Genomic DNA, 20519 nt, shown 5'->3' with positions numbered 1-20519 from the left:
CATGTTGATGAATCAACGGCCGATATTAAGTCCCTAACCAACGACTAAGATTAGAATTGGCTTGATCATCGTCACTTAGAACATTCTCACCCATATTCTTATTAATACACATTAATATTTTTATTTTCCTAAGTTTAGACTTAGAAACCCATTAAAAATATTAATTATTTTAACAACTCCTCATCCGGGTGGAATTTCTCCAAACGATTTCTAGGTTCTGGAGATCTCATGTGTTCTAGCCCCTCCACCAAAATTCGGAGCTAGAGCACATCCGATGCTATCCAAAATCAACACTCCCTCTTAGCGAGGAATGTGCTCTAGCAATACTTCCCCATGGAAGCATTACACTGATCCACTGCATCGGTCCTCTGTGCTGCTGATGCTTGGCCTACTTCCCTTCATCCACTGCACCGCTGCTTCCTGTACTGCTACCCATGACTCTGCCACTGCCACTGCCACATCTGTACTACAGCTCCCTCTCAAAATGTTGCATCATGTTGCCCATAACATTACCACTGCTAACTGTTGCACTGCAACTCAGTTGCTGAGAAGTAAGCAACTGAAACTTCACCCAAAAACTGACATCCTGGTCAGTATGAATGCCTCATGATCTTGAAGCTACCTCTGCTACTAATCTGTGCTGACCCTCTGCTGCTACAAACTGCTCTGTGCCTCTCGCACTGCTACAACATACACTGCATTGCCTCAGACTTTGGCACTCTAGCTCTGCCACTATCGCTCCATCACACGTCGCTCCAACCGACACCCACCATTTTGCTACTGTCGTTAAGGGCTCTCGTAGCCGTATGTGATCCAAGAGTTTGGGCACCTCAAGGATTTTACCCGTCATGTAGTCCTCTCGACTACAACTCTATATCGCCCCACCTCTTCTCCAGAGGTGCATGAGCACTCATGGCATAATCGTCATCCTCACCATCCTTGTCCGCGTTTGCTGGAGCAACCTTTGATTCAGAAGCCTCCCCCTTGCCCTTTTTCCGGGGACACTAAATGGTATAATGTCATGCTCCTCACAGTTGAAGCATTTCACCTTGGTGATATATTTCTTCTTCCCCTCCTGCTGCACTTGTTGTCCCGACAATGCGAGAGTTGCATCCTCCTCCTCCTACTTCTTGAGGCTCCCTTGCCACTACTCCCTATCTTGGTCATCCTCCTAAGCTCTTCTTGTCGAAGGACTGCCCACATCTCCTCCCAACTGGGGAGAGTCACTCTGCCCAAAATAATTTGGACAAATGTCTCCCAGTCCTCGGTGACTACATTCAGGGCAATCCTGACCATGAACCCAAGATCTGGTGTAGATCCCACAGAAGTCAACTGGTTGCGAATCCCTTGCAACCTAAGAAGGAAGGGATCTATCTCCTCTAATTTTTGCATCTGACACTGTCTTAGCTGATTTTCTAATAGCATATTTCGTTGCACGGAAGAGCCCTGATACAAGGTGGTCAGGGTCTCCCACATCCCCCTTGTTCTTTCCTTCTCAGTAATGTGTGGTACTACATGATCTTTGACCCCATCTAGAATCATGCACTTTGCCTTTGCCTAGGCCTCCTCGTACTTCTTTGCCGCATCAGCGTCAACCAGAACAACAACCACTTTCAAGGCATAGTCCTTGATGCGATGTTTATCTAGGATTTCTAGGATCCTAGCCTTCCAGATGACAAAATTGGATGCTCCATCCAATCTGTCTTGATCCCTCAACCCATTTATTGCCATCTCTGCTCAAAAATAGGACTGGTTCTCTTCTCCCTCTCCTGCCGTCAATATAACAGGACTTGGATCTGGATTTCTTTAGCGCAAGAAACCCTCTAAGGAACAAGCTCTTCTCTAGACTCCCTCTGAGTCCTGATTTCCCTCTCAGAAATCCTCCGGCCAACTGTCGAATCGCTCCTCTCCAATCCTCCTTTGTTGCTGCAACTCGGATCTAGATTTCTTGGCTAGAAATCTGTCCAGGCAGTGATCCCCTCTACCTTGGTTCAGTCTCCTTAGACACTGTTCTGCACCAACAGAAACAATGTCCCACCAGCTCCTCAAATCGAAATCTACTTAGCTCCCTTAGCCCCGGCAACTTGAAGAATCTAAGCCCTTCAAGCTCTGCGCAATCACTGTGTGGGTTGGTTCAGCTCCTCCTGGCCAACTGTGTCAATCCTTCCTGGCTCAGAAAGATGACGTGGCTCTGCATGAGCCTGATCTGCCCCCCTCTGCCTTTGTGTTGGCCTTAACAACTGACACAGCTACTGCGTGGGCTCCTCCCATGTACTGCGTCACCTCCACCTGGCTCAGAGTGCTGACACAAGCACTGTGTGAGCCTCTGCGTCACTTTCTCTACACTGCGTCACTCCTTTTGCATCTCTAGCTCTGAAACAACGCTGTCACTTGGGACAGCTACTTTTCTACTGCAAATTCTCTGGATTTCTTGGTTTGTGTCTTCAGTCGCCTATGATCTGCAATCCCTCCGATACCATGTGAAAATTTCTGAATTTACACATTAGAAACCCCTACTGCATTTACTGGTTGATCATCTCCTACTTATCCTTTACATTAACAAGTTATTTAATTACATAAACATCAATGAAAAACACTAATGCAACCTACACATACATACAAATCATGAACTGAAATAAACTGAAACAATCACACAAGGGACACCGTTATTTTTTGACAATCGTCCCCGGAAAAACCCAATTCGGGAAAACCGGTCCAGCATATAGAGGGTTTGTATTATTAAGCAGATTCTTGAATACAACTAGGGTGCCAGATATGGCTCAACCAACAGAGAAAAATCTTGGCAGAATTACCTCTATCCGGAGACAGATATTCCGACAAATTCAGCAACTAGATGATCAAACCCCATAATGACCTGGTTGTTCCCAGTGCTGGACAGTGATGGCTTCTCCAAGCTCTGCGATGGAACTACGTCACTCCTCTAGGAGCTACGTCACCCCAACAGTGAACCTCCCTTGCTCAGAGAGTCGATTTTGTTGATCTGCTCCTTCTCTACCCCACAAAATCTCCCCAGTGTTGCCTCTAAAGGCCTGCGTCAGCCCCTACGGGTTTTGCGTCACCTGCATCAGCCCCTACGGCCTCTGCGTCACCCTCTCTGGGACTGCGCTATCTCTCCCGGCATTGTTCTGCCTCTCTACTATGTATTCTTCGGCCTCGGACAAAAATTCCCTTGTCGAACTGCCCCTCACTGCAACTCAGATCACTAGCTCGATTTTCTCAACAAACTTCACCCCAGAAAATCGAACTCTTTGATCTCCTCGGTGTGTATCCAACTGACCCTCAAGCCTCCTCTTATACTTTTCCTGTTGATGAATCAACGGCCGAGATTAAGTCCCTAATCTACGGCTAAGATTAGAACTGGCTTGATCCTCGTCACTTAAAACATTCTCACCCATATTCTTATTAATACACATTAATATTTTTATTTTCCTAAGTTTAGACTTAGGAACCTATTAAAAATATTAATTATTTTAACAACTCCTCATCCGGGTGGAATTTCTCCAAACTATTTATGGGTTCTGGAGATCTCATGTGTTCTAGCCCCTCCACCAAATTTCGGAGCTAGAGCACATCCGATGCTATCCAAAATCATTAGAAACCCCTTTGCAAATCTTCTTCTATTAGATTGTCTTCAAATCTTCAGCAGAGAGAGTACATCATCAAGAGTCAAAGTCAAGCTTTGACTAGCCAATATCCAAAAATCCAATATCCAATAACATTAATATGCCAAGCAACTATCCAAATCAGAGACAAGAGAGATAGACGAAGCCAACAATAGTTAAATCTGATCTTCCTGCAAATATGTCCAGTCAACAGCAGCAAAGTCAGCCCTAACCAGTCAACGATCAAGGGTCAAAACAGTCCTCTAGCAGCTCGGTCAAAGTCAGTCAAGCTCAGCCTCAAATGCTGGTCAAAGTCAACCCAAAACAGTCCCAAAACAGCCAGTCAAACTCAGTCAAAGTATGCTCTTTCTTTTGCAGTCAAACCTGCGGTCAGCCCTGAAGTCAATGCCAATCAACCTGCCCAGATTTCCTCAATCTGTGTGCCCTCCAATGCGGCCTAGAGAAACAGAGATATTCCACCCAAAAACGCAGTCAAAGATGGTCAAACAGTCCTTGGTCAACGTTGGTCAACACCCAGAAACAGTCCTGCAATTCAGCCCAATCAGAAAATGACTTCTGTCCTTCGCACGTGTGAGAGATACCCTGCAATTCTGAGTTGTACAAACCAATAGAATGAGGAGAGAGAAGATATGTGGTGAGTTGATGAGGTGCCAAATGAGGACTCAACTTGTATTTATATGCAACTTGAGGGGTGCCATCTTATCCTTGAGATGTGTCATTTGACCCAAGGCCGACCTTGACAATTTTGTACTTGTGGGCTTGACCTCAAAAATCCACTTTTCCTTATCCAAATTGAGTGCTTCAAAAGTCAATTTTGGTCCTCTCGAAAAGAGGAATTCAATGCAATGGTTGGAATTTGTCACTGAGCTGCCAAATTAACACTCCCTCTCAGCTTGTGAGAAATTCCAACTGAATCATGTGATCATCATATGTATCTCATCATCGTGTCATGTACATGTAGATAAATCTTGTGTTATCTTTGTGCATTATGATCTCTACTGTCCCGCTTTTATGGTTGAATTTCTGAAGTGTAATTGTTTAATTAATGATAAACTGAAGTGCTAAAATAATATCTACATCAATGGAACTAATCATCAGTTTCAGAAATTAGTGCTTGTATCTATTGCACTTGAAAAATCAACAGCTATCACATCTCTCTATGCAATTGCTTTTATCAATGGGCACTTATGGTTGGTGGTATGAATTGAAGAAGTTCCATTTGTTTTTTATCCGGAGTCCAGACTTCTCCTCTTCTCCTACAACATATTGCTCATCTGTTGCCATTTGTTTCTGGTCTATTTTTTGGCTGGCTTTCACAGTGGCCTTTATCTACTTCTCAGCACTTCAGTGACTCACTTAGGGGATATGACCTCAGTAATCATTGTGCAGGTACATGGACCTCAGCGTGCAGTGGAGGATGAGGTGCACCATGCTCCAAGGAAGAGAGGTTGCCCCTCTAGAGGGACAAAAGTAATGAAAAATAAAAGACCTATGCTCTGGGCTACCACTCAAGCACACTCCCAGGAGGAATGTGAAAAAATTAGTAATGCTGGAAACTCTATGAAGATATCCCACCATTCCTTCATGCAAAAAATGAGAAACAGTATGAGATTTTCAAGCAAAGTCACTCAGAAGATATGCAAGATGACAGAGGAAATGGGATCCACGGATTGCTTGATCAGAGGAGGAGAAGCCTCAAAATGAGGATAGAGAACCCAATAATTTTCCTCTGCAAGACCCTTGGCTGTACTAGGGGACGAAGGAATCCATTTAGAAAACCTTTCTGCCCAGTAGCACCTCAGAGACATGATAGCCATGCTTGGAGAGACAGCAGCAGAAGCAGGAAAAGCAAGACTGAAAATGGACAATATGGCAAAGGCAGTGATAGCATAACAGAGCAGAGGCAGTTCAGATAAGAACTCTGGGCTGCCATAAACCAGCTGCAGTAGATGAATCAACAGGCTGTTGAGGGAACAAGCTTGTGCCTAGCTCAAGTAACACCATGTTGCTTGGACGAGTAAACCTTCTTATACAGCAGATAATCTTCATCAAATACAGAGCTTACGCAAGCTGTGTTGACTTGCAATATTTTTGGTTTATTGCAGTAGCAGAGTAACTAAGTATGATTAAGCTTGTTAGTATAGGAGTTTCCGTCAGTTTCTGGTTTCTGGGAGGACAATGTTTCATAATGTTTGGATCGATATCTTGGGCATGTAAAAGTTATTTTGAGGTCTTTCAAAGCCTACGCCTTCTCGGGCTCATACTGTGGCTCCTTTTTTGTCAAATGCTATATATCCAGACACTAAAATAGTACCCCCAAACAAAGTTAAAGGGTGCTCAGATTTTGCACTGCTGTGATGTGTTCCTGTGTAAATTCTCTGTAATACAGAAAAAAAATAGAAATAAAAAATAAAAATCTCATTATTTTCCTTGTCTCCATGAGAGCAAAAACTATAAATCTGTAATGGTATATTGCATCATAATCCCTCTCGACATGGCATGATAAGTAATGACATGTGTCTTATTTTTTCCATTCTTTAGGCACATGTACACTGAAATTTTTTCTAGACTGCTAAATGATCATAAACTGGGAGAAAACTAATCATTCAGAAAATACAGAACACTTAGAACAAATAAATGTTACAGAGCTCATATTGCATCAGTAGCATTACCCATGATGTGGATTATTTCCAGTTACTCCCATTCCTATTTCATGCATATTTGCCTTCCCAACTAATATCACACCACAACTCCGTAATCTTGACACGCTAACTGCATCTTGCTTAACCTCTCTCATCTTGTGAAACCAGACTGTGCCACCTAAAACCAGGAAGAAACATAAAATGTTAAAACCCATCTTATGTAAATTTTCAAATGTCAATACCTTTGACACCCTCTAGACAACAACAGAAAGGAGTAATACCTCTAGTAGGATATGGATAGCAGTCTATATCATCCTTAATTGGAATAAAAATGCCATCCAAGATGGAGAGGGGCTTTCCTGTAAAGTCAACATCCCAAGATATGTAATATAAATAATTAGCGACTCATGAACACAACCAGTGACATAATAATCCTTCTCAAACCTTCTTGAAAGCGTGTTGTAGAAGCTGCAGCTTGCTTCCTGACTTCATCGGCATTAAAATAAATGAAAAGCATCATAGCAGGATTATTGTTGAGTGATTTTTCTACAGCTGAGATGATGTATTCAGCAACCTGACATGTATATAGAACCTTTAGTATTCTTAAACTATTCTAAGTAACCAGGAAGGAATATGTGCAATGACTTACATCAGAAGGTGTGGTCCAACCACATCGATATGCATGAGCATAATCACGAATTGTCCAGTACAAAAATGAATTGCGAGAGTTGCTACCCCAGTGATTGGAAGAATCGTAGGCAGGCAGGCATTCCAATGCAGATGCCACACGCAAGGTAGGCAGAGTATCTTCATCCACACACTTCACGGCATTCTCTGAGTCTATGAAACATCGAAAGACAAGATAAATAAATAAAAATTTGTCCTAAAAGCCTGCCCATCGAGACAACATATATGCCTACAACTGAAAATTACATAAGAAAATCTATGTGATACCTTCATTTGAAATAGTTTCTAAATGTTTAGTAGTAGATAAGATGTCCATGATCATGTTCATCATGACAGGGTCAAGTTTGCCAGCTAAAATAAAAATCATTTCCAGAAATGTACCTTGAGGTGGAAACTCTGGAAAATACATAGGTGTCTCAGGAATCCCTGTATGTTCCAATATCTATCATAAACAAGACTAGAGTTATATTCAGAGTGCTACACATAGTACATAATAGTTTGAACAATAATTATTCATCCAGAATGCTATGCATATATGACAAAACTGAATCAATGATCATATGGTAAAAGGATATCCAAGATTAGAACAACTGACTTTAAGAATATGAAATGCATATCCTTCAAGTAATATAACCCTAAACATCCCATTGTTTTTGTTTTGCAAACATATTTGCAAAACCTCATATAAACCTGACAACACTCAAAGTAACAACAGCTAAATGTGATCCATGGTTTTTGTAACTGAGAATGATGAGTGACCTGTGGAACTTTGTTCTTGCGCTTTACAAATGACAAGACTGCACGGCCAAACAATCGAGATTCCACAATCCACACAAAAAGCTTCAGAAAGTTTCCTGTAAGATGTGGAGCTGTATAGACAACCATGGTCAGTAGTGATTCTGTGCAATACATAAGCATATTTTGACACCTCCCTTATCTTCACTCACTTGCACCTACAGGAATTTAGGCATTTTTATGTTATTTCTTAAGATAATGATAAGATAAACTGCCAAGGTGATTGAGGCTATCTGTGAGACTGCCTATATCCATCCATTAAGTAATTTTAAGGATCCATATATTCTTTCAGAATGTATCACTTCTGCGTATCTTGACAAGTTTTGAAATATAGCAAAAGTTAATAACCAATGTTCCTAATATTCTTCACATATTTTGTGCAAAATCTATGTGAACCTTGAAAATAAAACAACTATATGCTGTATAAACTGCAGATAGCCTTGACATTCAATTACTAAACATTTCTAAAAAAATATTATAATAGCAAAACTTCAAACACTAATTCCTAAAATTATCCTTCATATTTGAACCTAAATGAATCTAATTTAGAGATATTGCTGATTAGCCCGCTTCTGAATTTATGGCCCATTTTCATGAAAATCTCAAAAAGCAACAAAATAGTCGTTATTAGCCACTAAAATTATCCTCCATTGCATTAACATCATAATGAAGTTGATTGTAGCTGACAAGAAAGCCATTTTACAAAAACCATCAAGAGCTACAAAAGCAAAAGAAATAAAAGGACTTGCACCCAATGACCCAGACATCCCAATAAAAGGCCACCCATCCCAAGATTCCCGTGCTCAAACCATCCCAAGATTCCCGTGCTCAAACCATCCCAAGGTTCCCATGGCTCAAACCAGCTTAACCACGGAGTTTTAACTTTTGCCAGGCCTTAAAAACAATAACCCCAATCACCAAGGAATTACCGAAGCCTTCAATATACCAACCGTCCTTTAAATTCTAGTTAATAGCTGTTCGGCTCTTTCATGTTACGAACAACAAAATGTAAAATCAAGAAAAGCAAATCAACATTACCCTCAATTTCCTGCTGCCGATATTGCACATTAGAAAGATCAACCTCCTCAGCTGGCACCATAGCCCATTTGCCCATTTTGATGGTAGTCTTATTCTGTGCTCTGCAAGTAAAACAAACAAGCGAGAATTTCACAAAGCAAAATGAATACCCATATCAAGACTTAGTCAAGATTTTTTTATCACAGTATACCCATATCGAGTAAATACGTAATTCTCTGAAGATTTTAAGCACAATGACAAGCATTTATTCATTGCCCGTAAACAAATTATAAGCACTTTCATCTTGTCCTGAACATTAAAACTCAATACCAATTACGCCTTGAAAGCTTATCACGTTCTGATTTTTTTGTTTTCAACCTCAATTCAATTTTTGCACTCAGCGCAAGAAGGATTTAGTTCTAACCAATCAAAATTTGTTCAGAAATTTTCTTTCAACAACCATTACAGCGTGTGAAATCCGTGTATTTTTTATCAGAATGAATGACATGAAGCTTCGATCGTCTTTAAAGCCGAAATTGAGAATGAATGGAGTTGTTACCTGGGGATCAGCCTTCACAGAAATGGGCTACCGATCAAATACCGTGAATAACCAAACATCCAAATCTGGAATCACAATGAATGAATCTGAGAATATTCGAAATTTACGTCCTTGTTGACTAATTATTGGAAATAGAAATTTCTTCTGCTTCGGATGTCAAAGGTAAGGTGAACCCACAACTATTTTTTTAACATTTTTCTAGGTTGTTTTTCTAACTTTTTCTCAATTTAGTTGTTTTTCTTACGATCAGCGCACGCTGATCCCGACTAGTTTGGTGTGACAAGTTAAGGTAGACAAGCTAATTTAATTATTGCACCAAAGAATTGTCCCATGAAAATAATAATGGTCGGAAAGGCACACTTATTGTCCCATGTGCTTTTGTTATGATCTTTCTCGGGTGATTTCCAAAGCGTATAGGTTTAATGGATGTAGGGTGAGTAACGGTGCAATGCTGAGTTTACACTACATTTACATTATATTATGTTTAAGAATTTTTTTATTTTATTTTATTTTTAGAGGAGTTTCAAGTTAATTTTCGTATAGAAAATAAAGGAGAGTTGTAATTATGAAGATTAATAAATATATATTAATGGAATATTTACATGTTTATGTATTTTTCATAGGAGTTTTAACTTTCAAGATATTTTGGCAATTAGTTATTGGATAATTTATTTAGTAAAGGGTTTGTTGAGAAGACGTTTATTGTGAAGTTTCACAGGGAAAAGGTCGAAAGTTTGGAGCATTTATTATGAAGCTTCACAGGGAAAAGGTCGAAATAAGACCAAAGAAGGAATGAGCACCTCCTCATATATAACTAGGTAGTTGTTTCTCATTTGAACAATAGAATTATCAATCAAAATAAGGTTCAGAATTCCATAAATGTAAAACTCTCAGAGCAAATGGCTCATCTAAGCAAGCAAATTGAGAAGCTTGAAGTTAAGTGTGACATGTTATATAAATTAGCTCTAGGTCCTTCTAGGAGTTTTGAGTCTCTAGTCTCTCATCTACATATGTCAATCATATCTACCTCAACTATATTCAAAAATGAGGAAATCATCTAACAAGCTCAAGGAGATTGGAAAATGGAAACTTTTGATAAGGGCACTAATTACAAACAACCATCCAACAAGAAGCCATTAATGGGCACTTGTTTTTTAAACTATATTTTTGTAATGTTGCGTAAATTGGTTTTCATTCTAAGTCAATTCCTTAAGATGTACCTTGGCAAGTTTTTTTGTTGTTTTATTTCTACAAAGGTATATGTTGGCCTGTTGTGATAAGGCTAGAAGGGAGTACAACTTTTGGATAGAGGTTCACACCCTTGGTGTGCCTCGAGATGCCTCGATCCTTGCTAAGTCATAAGTTTCTTGTAATGCGCTGACTCATGTGTGATTAGCACTAGCCTAGAAATTATAGTGGTAGTTGGTCAACTTTGAACCTCAGCCTTGCATAAATAATCTCGACGAGTTACCGATTCCTCTAAATCTAAAAAAGAAAAAAAAAATTGAAAAACCCCTTAAAGCACTAACTTTTAAGAAAATCATTTTTATTTATAATATCATATTATATAATATAACCACGCAACTTTTAAATATAAATTATAATCATCTTATTTTTTTAATATTTTTAGAAAAAAATAAACAAGCAATAATTTAATTACATTAAAAATATTTAATTATCCATTTTAAATCTGATTTGCAAATTACTAAATCTGATTTGCAAATTACTTAATTATCCATTTTTAAATCTGATTTGAAAATTACTTATTTTTTAATTAGCTTTCCCAAAACTTACCCTAATTATAGTTCTTATTATACTTACCCTAATTACAGTTCTTATTATATATGTTCGCACATTTACGAACATTAACCTATCACTCGGTAAGACTTAAATCTTGAGAAGACTATAATAATTACTCCTTCCACCCACTATTAACTACTTTCCAATATTTTATGCAAACTCATATTCTATATATATATAAAAATTAGAATATGAGTTTGCATATACATGTACTCCATCGTTAGAATATGAGTTTGCATATACATATACTCCATCTATAAAAGTTAGAATATGAGTTTGCATATACATATACTCCATCGTTAGAATATGAGTTTGCATATACATATACTCCATCTTTTAATGTGAAAATCTTGAATATTATAAAATGAGAAATTTCAATACTAATAATAAATTTTTTCTTCTTATTTTTGTGTTGGAAAGGTTTTTTTAGCTCAATATAAAAGAGATGTTATAATATTATGTTCAAATCATGTCTTGTTTTATAAACATTTTGACTCTGTCAAATTACAAAAAATATATATATAAAAATATAAAAACATTTTTACTTGGCCAAAACTTTAAAATAAAAATAACTTCATGGTACTAACCCATGGTATTCATGTGGAATATAGCCTATTTAAAGGGAGGAATTACCTAGATCCATCTTAACTCCATATATGCCAAGCGCTAAGAGGGATCAAATCCCCTGAGATGCAAACCTCTTTTAAAGTGAAAAAATATTTGATCCCTCTCGGGGCTTGGTAGATTCAGAATTAAGATGAATCTAGGTTGATAATATTTTAATTTTATAATGAGGAAGAGACTCGCGGAGGTAGACCAACGCTCTAGGCCCTCTGCAACCTCCTTGCTCGCCAGCTCAAGGAGAGGGAGCAGGAGAAATTGAGGGTCACATGGTGGATAGTTGAACTCTTTGCCTTTCATAGCCAGTCTTCCACCTCCCTCAAACGCCTGGCCAGGGATCTAAAAATTGATTTTCCTCCAAACGTAACATCCCCCTCCTCTCTTGCTCTTTTGCCTTAGCACTCCCCTCATGTAGGCTCGTCCTCGCCTCCCGTCAACCGAGCATTTATGGCCCCTCGCCCTCATTCGCATGCTCCATCCGCTCCAGATGTTAATGCTCTCCCCTCTTCACCTCCCCATCCCAATCCTTATGAGTGTTATATTCTTGAAGAAATTATGGTGGATTGTGGCAGCACGCAGGCTCAAGGCATTGCTCAAGTGCACAACGGCTCTAGTGTGGCCTCAATGCAGCTCCACTGCGGCCCCTTCACTTGCAAGTGTTAGCCTCTCGGACTCCATGATGTGCCACATGTTGGTAAACCTTCGTTTGGTTTGGTTTATAAGCAATTGGCACAAAGTCGCAATTTTGGTCTGGTTCGTAGGCAATTGGCACAGAGCCGCGAGGTTCACTGTTTCAAATTTTGCTCACTGTCAACTTTAGTTCATAGGTAATTGGTACAGAGCCGCTAAGGTCACTGTCTCAAATTTTGATCACTGGCAACTTTCTTTCAAATGTAAATTGTTTCAAAAACTTGGACTCTGATTTCCCCTTCCAAAAACAGAGTTTTTTCACACAGACGCAAAAATTACTCTCAAGATTATAAACTATATATTTTTTCCATATTAATATAATGTAAATATACTTACTTATATATATAAATAATAAATCACTTTTGAACTTTCGAACTTTCATTTTTATAAATTTCATTCTAAACTCATATTTCACTAATTAGAATTTTCGTTACCAACATAAAATATATATTTTAACTTGAGAATGTTGAGCATGATTTTTTTTAATTAAACTCATTTTCTAACTAACTGGAGTTTTCTTTACGAACATAAAGTATATATTTTAACTTGAGAATCTTGAACCATGTAATTTCTTTACGAACATAAAGTATATATTTTAACTTGAGAATCTTGAACCATGTAAGATAGAAAAAAATTAATTGTTTTTTTTTCACATTTTAGTGTTTTCATTAATTTGTTAGAAATTTTACTGGGATTATTATTAACTTAGTTTTATTTAATTTAATTAAATAATGTATTTCATTTTAAAAGTTTTATTATATTTTATAATATTATAGAAGATATTTTATTTTCACTTTATAAAAATAATAAAAATATTTTTCACTTGGAAATTTATATCACAAATCAAGAATACAGTGGAAGCTTATACACCCTTGAAAGGTATTTCTCTAACCTGAGTTTTTCACCGAAAGAAATTTCTAGTGTTTGGAGACTCCCAACCCATATTCAATTATATGGTCAAGAGCACAAATGCACAAGACATCAAACTCACTTTTATCATTAATCGAGTTTGATCTTAAGCTTCTCATTTACCATGTCCAATTGAATGACATCACATTAAGAGGGATCTCAATAAACTCACAAATTACTAAGCTAATTATATCATCAACCTAGACAAAAGGGGTCAAGTCCCACTAGCACAACCGGTTGAGAACAAGCCTCGTTAGTGTGAAAATTTCATCTATCACAGCAACTGGAAATTATTTTTCTAATTGTTAATTTATTTAACAAATTATTTTTTGTCTGCTACGACAAATGGAAAATAATTCACAATGTGATTTTGACAAATAAACTGTGGAAGAAAATAGCGTTGGACACTGAGAAAATCTAGCATGCATAAACATAAATTTTACACAGTTATTTTTGGGCAAATGTCCCTGCAAAAAACCAATGTGGGAAAACCAATGCAACAGTGAGGGTTTTTATTATTATGCAACAATGAAATTCTAAGTATAATCTGGATGTCGAAAACTGGCAATCCACAATAAGAAAATATGGCAAAGATATTCCCTAAGCAACCCCGGCACTTGCGCTGCCTGCACTCACGTGTTCCTGCACTCGCGTTCTTGAACTCGTGTGTTCCTACACCCGCGTTCCTGCACTGGGAATAACTCAGCCTCTTGTTGTTGCCTCTTCAGATCTAGAAATCTTCCTTTGGGTCACTATCCCTGCCCCTCACTAACAATGTGTCTCTCTCTAGCTCAAACTCTACTGTTGCTAGCTAAATCTGCACAAGGAACTCTTGCTCACGTGTCACATCTCCATCACCACATCAATCCCTTCTTATATCTTCATGTTGGGACTTCAACAACCAAGATAAAATCTTAATCAATGGCTCAGATCATTTCTGGATTGATCCATGTGAGTTTCTAGAGAATTATCACCTTGACTTAATTAATTATAATTAACTAACCAATTTTCCTAAGTTTAGACTTAGGAAACATTAAAAAATAGGTTAATAATCTAATCAAGTCATCTCTAGGTGGAATTTCCAAAAACATTTATGGGTTATGGATATCTCATCTATTATAGCCTCTCCACCAAGTTTCGTGACTAGAACACATATGATGCTACAAAAAGTAACACTGCCTCTTATAGTGAGGATTGTGTCCTAGTGCTGCACATCCTGCCACAACACCCTGTCTCTGTACCATCTCTTGTCACATTGTTGATGTCTGATCATAATTCCCACCAACCACTGCGCAACTCTGATGTTGCATCCATGATGTTGTTGACACTACCATACTATTACCAACCCTATATCTACACTACAACTCCCTCTCATATGTTGTTGCTACAACTGCAACTAAGAAGCATTTGAAATACTAAATCATCTGCCTCTATTGCATCTGTCTCTTGAGTCCTAACTGCTACTGGCCACTGCATTGTCTACTAAAGAATTTGCACTACTGCTGACTCTGCTAATGAGCCTCCTACTTTGATGTCAATCCAGCATTGCGCTCCTCAGCATCTGACTGCTACTAGTATCTGTAACTGTCACTCGGGAATCTGCTTCCAACTACTGACACTGATCCATCTTGCTGCTGAATATTGTGGGCCCCCGTAGCAGGGTAATTATCAATGAGGAGGACACCTCAAGGATCCTGCCCAATCTATGCGGTTCTGGACTACAGCTCCAAGTCACCCCACCTCACTCCTAGAGGTATGGATGCCAACATTGCAAAATCTAATCTACTCATACATATGTTCCTACTACTCTGTTGATGCTTCCGCACTGTTGTAGCAACTACTGCAATAATGAGTTTGATCTCCCCAGATCCTAAATTATTATCGTCCATAGGGATGCTCCCTTTGAAACTAGACTCCCTCTGAGTCTCTATCTCCTAATGGGAAATCTCTCTGCTCCTTCCTGGCAACTCACACTGTCCTTCTACACTGGAAACTAGACTGCATAGTATTGCGTTGGGAATCTCCTAGTTGGAACTACACCTACATACTGCAACTGAGCAATTTTCCCTGCCTATGTAGCTGCATCTATCTCTGCAATTGTCTCCTGGGTATTGACTACAAGTAGACTTGCAATTGTTTATTGATAGATTACGTTTTCTGGCACTAAACCTGTTACTATAATATTGTGGGATCCTGTAGCAAAGGTAATGGTCCCACAACAACAATCTGGAACTGAGCTAACTAATCTCCTTGTTGCAACTGTGTTGGACCCTACCCAATATGGCACATTGGAGTCTTATACTCCTCCTCCTCCTGGATCTGGTGCCTCACTATCTCCTTTGAAGCCTAGTCCTTGACTAGGACCCTTCCTTTCTTTGCAACTCGCACTAGACAACTCGCACTTCCTCTGTCACTTGTTTACGAAAACTGAAAGTCAATATGTTGCTCATATTGACATTCTAGCTAACTCGCACAACCTCATATGGAAATCTCATACAACCATCCCTACAAAGCTGCAAAATCTGGAAAATCGAAACTGGAGAATAAACCTCAAAAATATCCTTCTTTCCCTCTGCTCAGCTACAAAATCTGCTACTAGCACTCCCTTCTGGAGTGAGAAAATATGCTCATAGCTACTATCAATCTGCAACTAGAAAATCGAACCTTTGAAACTCGAAGTCCTCTGAGAGAAATTTTCCCTCTGTTCTGTGTGCTTTTATCTTTCCACCCGACATGGATTCTATTTCAAAACCCCTTGCGTCCAACCAAGGAATTTGCTCAGCGAAAAAACGAGTTGTTGTTCCTCCCTCTAACTTTTGGAATCATTATTTTGGATAGATCAATTTTTCTGCCAACCTGCAACTGAAAATTGAACCCTTGCCCAACATTTTGAACTGCCTGGCTAAGCATTGTCCAGCCTTTGAGATTTTATGTATGTTTCTCCCTCTAAACAACAAAGTTGCCTTCTCCACTTCTGAGCTTCCCAGCTGATCACTTATACTCTGATACCATATGAAAATTTCATCTATCACAATAATTGGAAATTATTCTTCTAATTGCTAATTTATTTAAAAATTTATCTGTTGTCTACAACAGAAAATACCAAGCAGAAGAAAATAACGTTGGAAACTGAGAAAATCTAGCAGACACACATAAATTTTACACTGTTATTTTTGGACAAATGTCCCTGAAAAAACCAATGTGGGAAAAATGATGCAACAATGAAGGTTTTTATTATTATGCAATAGTGAAATTTTGAGTACAATCTGGATGCTGAAAATTGGTAATCCACGTCAAGAAAATATGGCAAAGATATTCCCTAAGCAACCCCGACACTCGTGTTCCTGCACTGGGAATAAATCAACCTCTTGTTGTTTCCTCTTCAGACCTGGAAATCTTCCTCTAGATCATTGTCCCTACCCCTTATTGACACTTCATCCCTCTCTAGCTCGAACTCTATTGCTGCTAGCTTGATCTGTACAAGGAATTGTTGCTCGAGTGTCACATCTCCATCACCACATCGATCCCTTCTTACATCTTCCTCTTGGGACTCCAATGGCCTAGATTAAATCTTAATTGATCGCTCATATCATTTCTAGATCGATCTGTGTGAGTTTCAAGAGAATTCTCACCTTGACTTAATTAATTCTGATTAATTAACTAGTTTTCCTAAGTTAGACTTAGAAAACATTAAAAAAATAAGTTAATAATCTAATTAAGCCATCTCTAGGTGGAATTTCCATAAACGATTTATGGGTTATGGATATCTCATGTATTATAGCCTCTCCACCAAGTTTCGCGACTACAACACATCTAATGCTACAAAAACTAATAGTTAACAAGGCGACCCAAGATCAAACCTCATGGAGGTTGTTGCGACCGTGCTAGGGGGAGGAGACATGCTAAAAATCCAGTCATCTTAGGGCTGGTGTGGCCCAAGTAAGGTGTGTTACTCGGGTGAATTTGACAGATTAGATGCCCCCGGGTCGCAGTTTCTCAAGCCACGAGTCAAGCCTGGAGGATCACAGACAACTTCATAAACAAACAAAAAACTAGACAAAAGGGGGGTGTGTTTTTCAAAGGTAAATGTGACAATCATTCCATTTCCTAACTCCATAATCCACCAAGTGTCAACTCTTCTTCGTGCCACATGAAACCACCAGAATCCTCCTTGTTAGGTCCCTATACTACTAGTGCATCCCCTTATTGTTATTAGTGCAACCCCCTTATTGTATTGTTGTTCCCATGTAGTTCCCATGTTGTTATTATTGTGCCCCATAGAAGCCCATTATTGTTATTGTTGTGCCCCTACAATATTATTGTTATGTAGGCTCTAATTATATTGGGACCACTTAGACTCCTATATATAGAAAGGAGGTATTGTCATTTGTATCATCCAAGAATTTTTCATTTGTATAATGTAAAGGAGGTTGCCCCCCTCGAAGAGGCTGATTTTGAAGTTGTTGATGTATCTTTTCTACCTTTTTGTGAGTCGGTTCATAACATTTGGTATCAGAGCTTTGGATTCTAGAGTTTCGCTGCTCAAAAACAAGCCATTGTACAATTTTCACTATAACTTTTTCTCTATGAAGTTTCAGATAATATAAAAAAAAACCCATTTGAGCCGAAATAGTTCTGAACCTGGGGTCCAAATTTCAGATCTCGTCTCACTACATTTTTTGAGATATGATCTAAGGATGTTAGGGTTTTTGCAAGCTTCAGAATTCCATCACAAACACGTTATCGTGGAATTTTCGCTATAATTATTTTTCTATGAAGGTTCAGACTCTGAAATTAAAACTCATTTAATCTGAAATCTTGATGAAGCTAGGGTTCGAATTTCAGTTTTTGTCACTATATTTTTGGAGATATCATCCAAGGAAGTTGGGGTTTTTGCAGGCTCCCAAATTACATCCCAAACAGGTGACCTTGGGAAAGTCGTCATAACTTTGTCTCTGAGTATCATATTTAAATTTCGTAAGAAGTTACAGAAAGAGGACAAAATTTAGTTTTATGTGCATTTTTTTCAAGTCTGAAGATTGAAACTGTGACACGTGGCACTTCGTACAAGTTTGCTTTACTGAAAAAGTGTATAATCAGGTCATCTTGAGAGATTGGGCATAACGCTTTCTTGGAGAAACCAATTTTGATCAGACTAGTGGTATTGGAAAGAGGACTCATAGGGCTACCAGAGTTCGCAATTTCAAACCTTGGAGATCCAAAATTTCAGAGATACATCAGATTCAATATCGAGCTCCTACAAAGTGAAAAAAGTGTGTAGTTTTTTTTATTTTTTATTTTTGTATAAGTTTGGTTTGAAAAATTAGTTTGAAGGAATTCAAAGGGCATAGTGAAGCATAATTATCATTAATTGATGCCTTGAATAAATAAAATGGAAACATCTAGTAAGCAACCCGAAAGCATTAGCATGAATCATGAAGAAGAAGAAGAAATGCAACATGATATATCAAAATTATGAGACCAAGTGCAACAAATTTCACTCTCACACAAAGTAACAGAAGCTAAGATGGATGGTTTAAAGAAAGACATGGAAGATAAGATGGATGGTATGAAAGACAACATGAAGGAAGGAAGGTTTGACAAAGTTACTACAAGAAAGGCTTTCTAATGGCGAAAAGGTAATAGAGAAAACTCATGATGAGAACAAAATAAATGTTAATCATGATTTCATAGACTCTAACGTTGGAATAAAGACCCACCACGTTCCAAATATCGATATGAGGAAGTTTAATGGCAAGGATCTCGTAACATGGATACTACAGATGGAGTATATTTCGATCTGCATAATGTGCAAAACACACAAAAGGTACGCATTGCAACTTTATATTTGGAACCCAATCAGTTTGTATGGTATCGATGGCTTTGCTCTCGTAAACAAATTGTCACTTCGGCAATTTTTACGGAAGAAATGATAGCACATTATGAGGATACAAAAAGCAACATTTTTTTTAGTCGATTGATAAATCTCAAACAAAAAGGTTCAATAGTGGAGCACATTGAGGACTTCCAAAACTTGAATATAAGGGTAAAAGATATTACAGAAGAGCATAGGATTGATGTGTTCATAGGGACATTAAAGGATAACATCCAACACGAGGTTCGCATTTGGGAACCTGATCCATTAGAGAAGGCATTCAGGTTGGCGAGAAAAATTGAAAGCAAAATTATGGCAACAAGGAAGCCTAACTGTCGCAACTATAAATATTAAAGTGTTGTTGCCCCTAGCCTTCCACACCCTGCAAGGTTGACACCACAAAAATTGGAAGAAAAAAGAGAAAAAGGGCTTTGTTACAGTTGTGATAGCAAATACACTAAAGGTCATAAGTGTGCTGAGAAGAAATTATTTTACATAGATTGTGAAGAGGAAGAAGAAAAGGAACAAGAATCATTAAAAGAAGAGGATACACACCAGGAACAAAGCCTAGAGAAAGAAGAAATGAATCTGACCATATCTTGTAATGCATCAGCTGAAATAACCACTCCTCAAACTATCAAGATATAAGGACATATCAAGAAGAAAAATGTAATAGTGTTGATTGATTCATGCAGTACCCATAATTTTATTCATTGTAAGATAGTGAAGGAATTGAATTGCTTCCTATATCCAACACCAGAGTGTCAAGTGATGGTTGCAAATGGAAGAACCATAAATTTCTCTGGAAAGTGTCGTAATATCAAGCTATCCATGGGAGAAAATGTGTTGAATATTCCAATGCTTTCCATTCCAATTGGTGGTGCTCTTGTTATACTAGGAGTCCAATGGCTACAATCTTTGGGTACGATAACTTTTAATTTTCAAGAACTTTTCTTGAATTTTATTTTTATTTTTCATTTTTATTTTTTTTTTAGAAGGAAAGGAAGTTGAATTAAGGGGTATCGCAGGGAAAGTGGGAAAGATAATCATCTATAACGGCATGAAAAAGCTTCTAAAGAAAGAACAACGTGGCGTAATTGCACAATTATGTTTGCTAGAGGTCCCCACGTCGAAATCATCTATTTCTCCATATCTCCAAAAAGTCTTGGAAAATCATTCCAAGGTATTTGAGACTCCCAAAGGCCTCCCACCTATTCGTGATCATGATCATGATATTTATTTGATTCCAGGAAGTGTTCCTCCAAACATCAGGCCTTGCA

At 38.2% G+C, this 20519-nt stretch overlaps 1 protein-coding gene across 6 annotated transcripts in view; it reads right to left on the bottom strand.

Annotated features, from left to right (window-relative positions):
- The window catches only part of FAAH (fatty acid amide hydrolase), a 311150-nt gene extending 301562 nt beyond the window's left edge, over positions 1-9588 (bottom strand). For 2 of the 6 annotated variants that reach the window (XM_089420823.1, XM_089420819.1), the window contains exons 1-8: positions 9345-9588; positions 8807-8907; positions 7733-7842; positions 7355-7415; positions 6936-7126; positions 6731-6860; positions 6568-6645; positions 6317-6464 (exon numbers count right to left, since the gene is read on the bottom strand). In XM_089420823.1, the coding sequence (XP_089276949.1) occupies positions 6317-6464; positions 6568-6645; positions 6731-6860; positions 6936-7126; positions 7355-7415; positions 7733-7842; positions 8807-8882 (794 nt within the window). In that variant the 5' untranslated portion in view covers positions 8883-8907; positions 9345-9588. Of the gene's footprint in view, positions 1-6316; positions 6465-6567; positions 6646-6730; positions 6861-6935; positions 7127-7354; positions 7416-7732; positions 7843-8806; positions 8908-9209 lie in introns of all 6 variants that reach the window. The other 4 variants (XM_089420812.1, XM_089420815.1, XM_089420828.1 and 1 more) reach the window with 4 other exon arrangements.
- Positions 9589-20519: the final 10931 nt, after the last annotated feature.

The sequence above is a fragment of the Pinus tabuliformis genome, chromosome 6 (assembly GCF_031772625.1).
Source record: "Pinus tabuliformis cultivar Carrire ecotype Pingquan chromosome 6, CPIR1, whole genome shotgun sequence".
NCBI classification, from domain to species: domain Eukaryota; kingdom Viridiplantae; phylum Streptophyta; class Pinopsida; order Pinales; family Pinaceae; genus Pinus; species Pinus tabuliformis.
The sequence above is the reverse complement of the archived record's forward strand: the minus strand, read 5'-3'. Positions and strand labels throughout refer to the sequence as shown.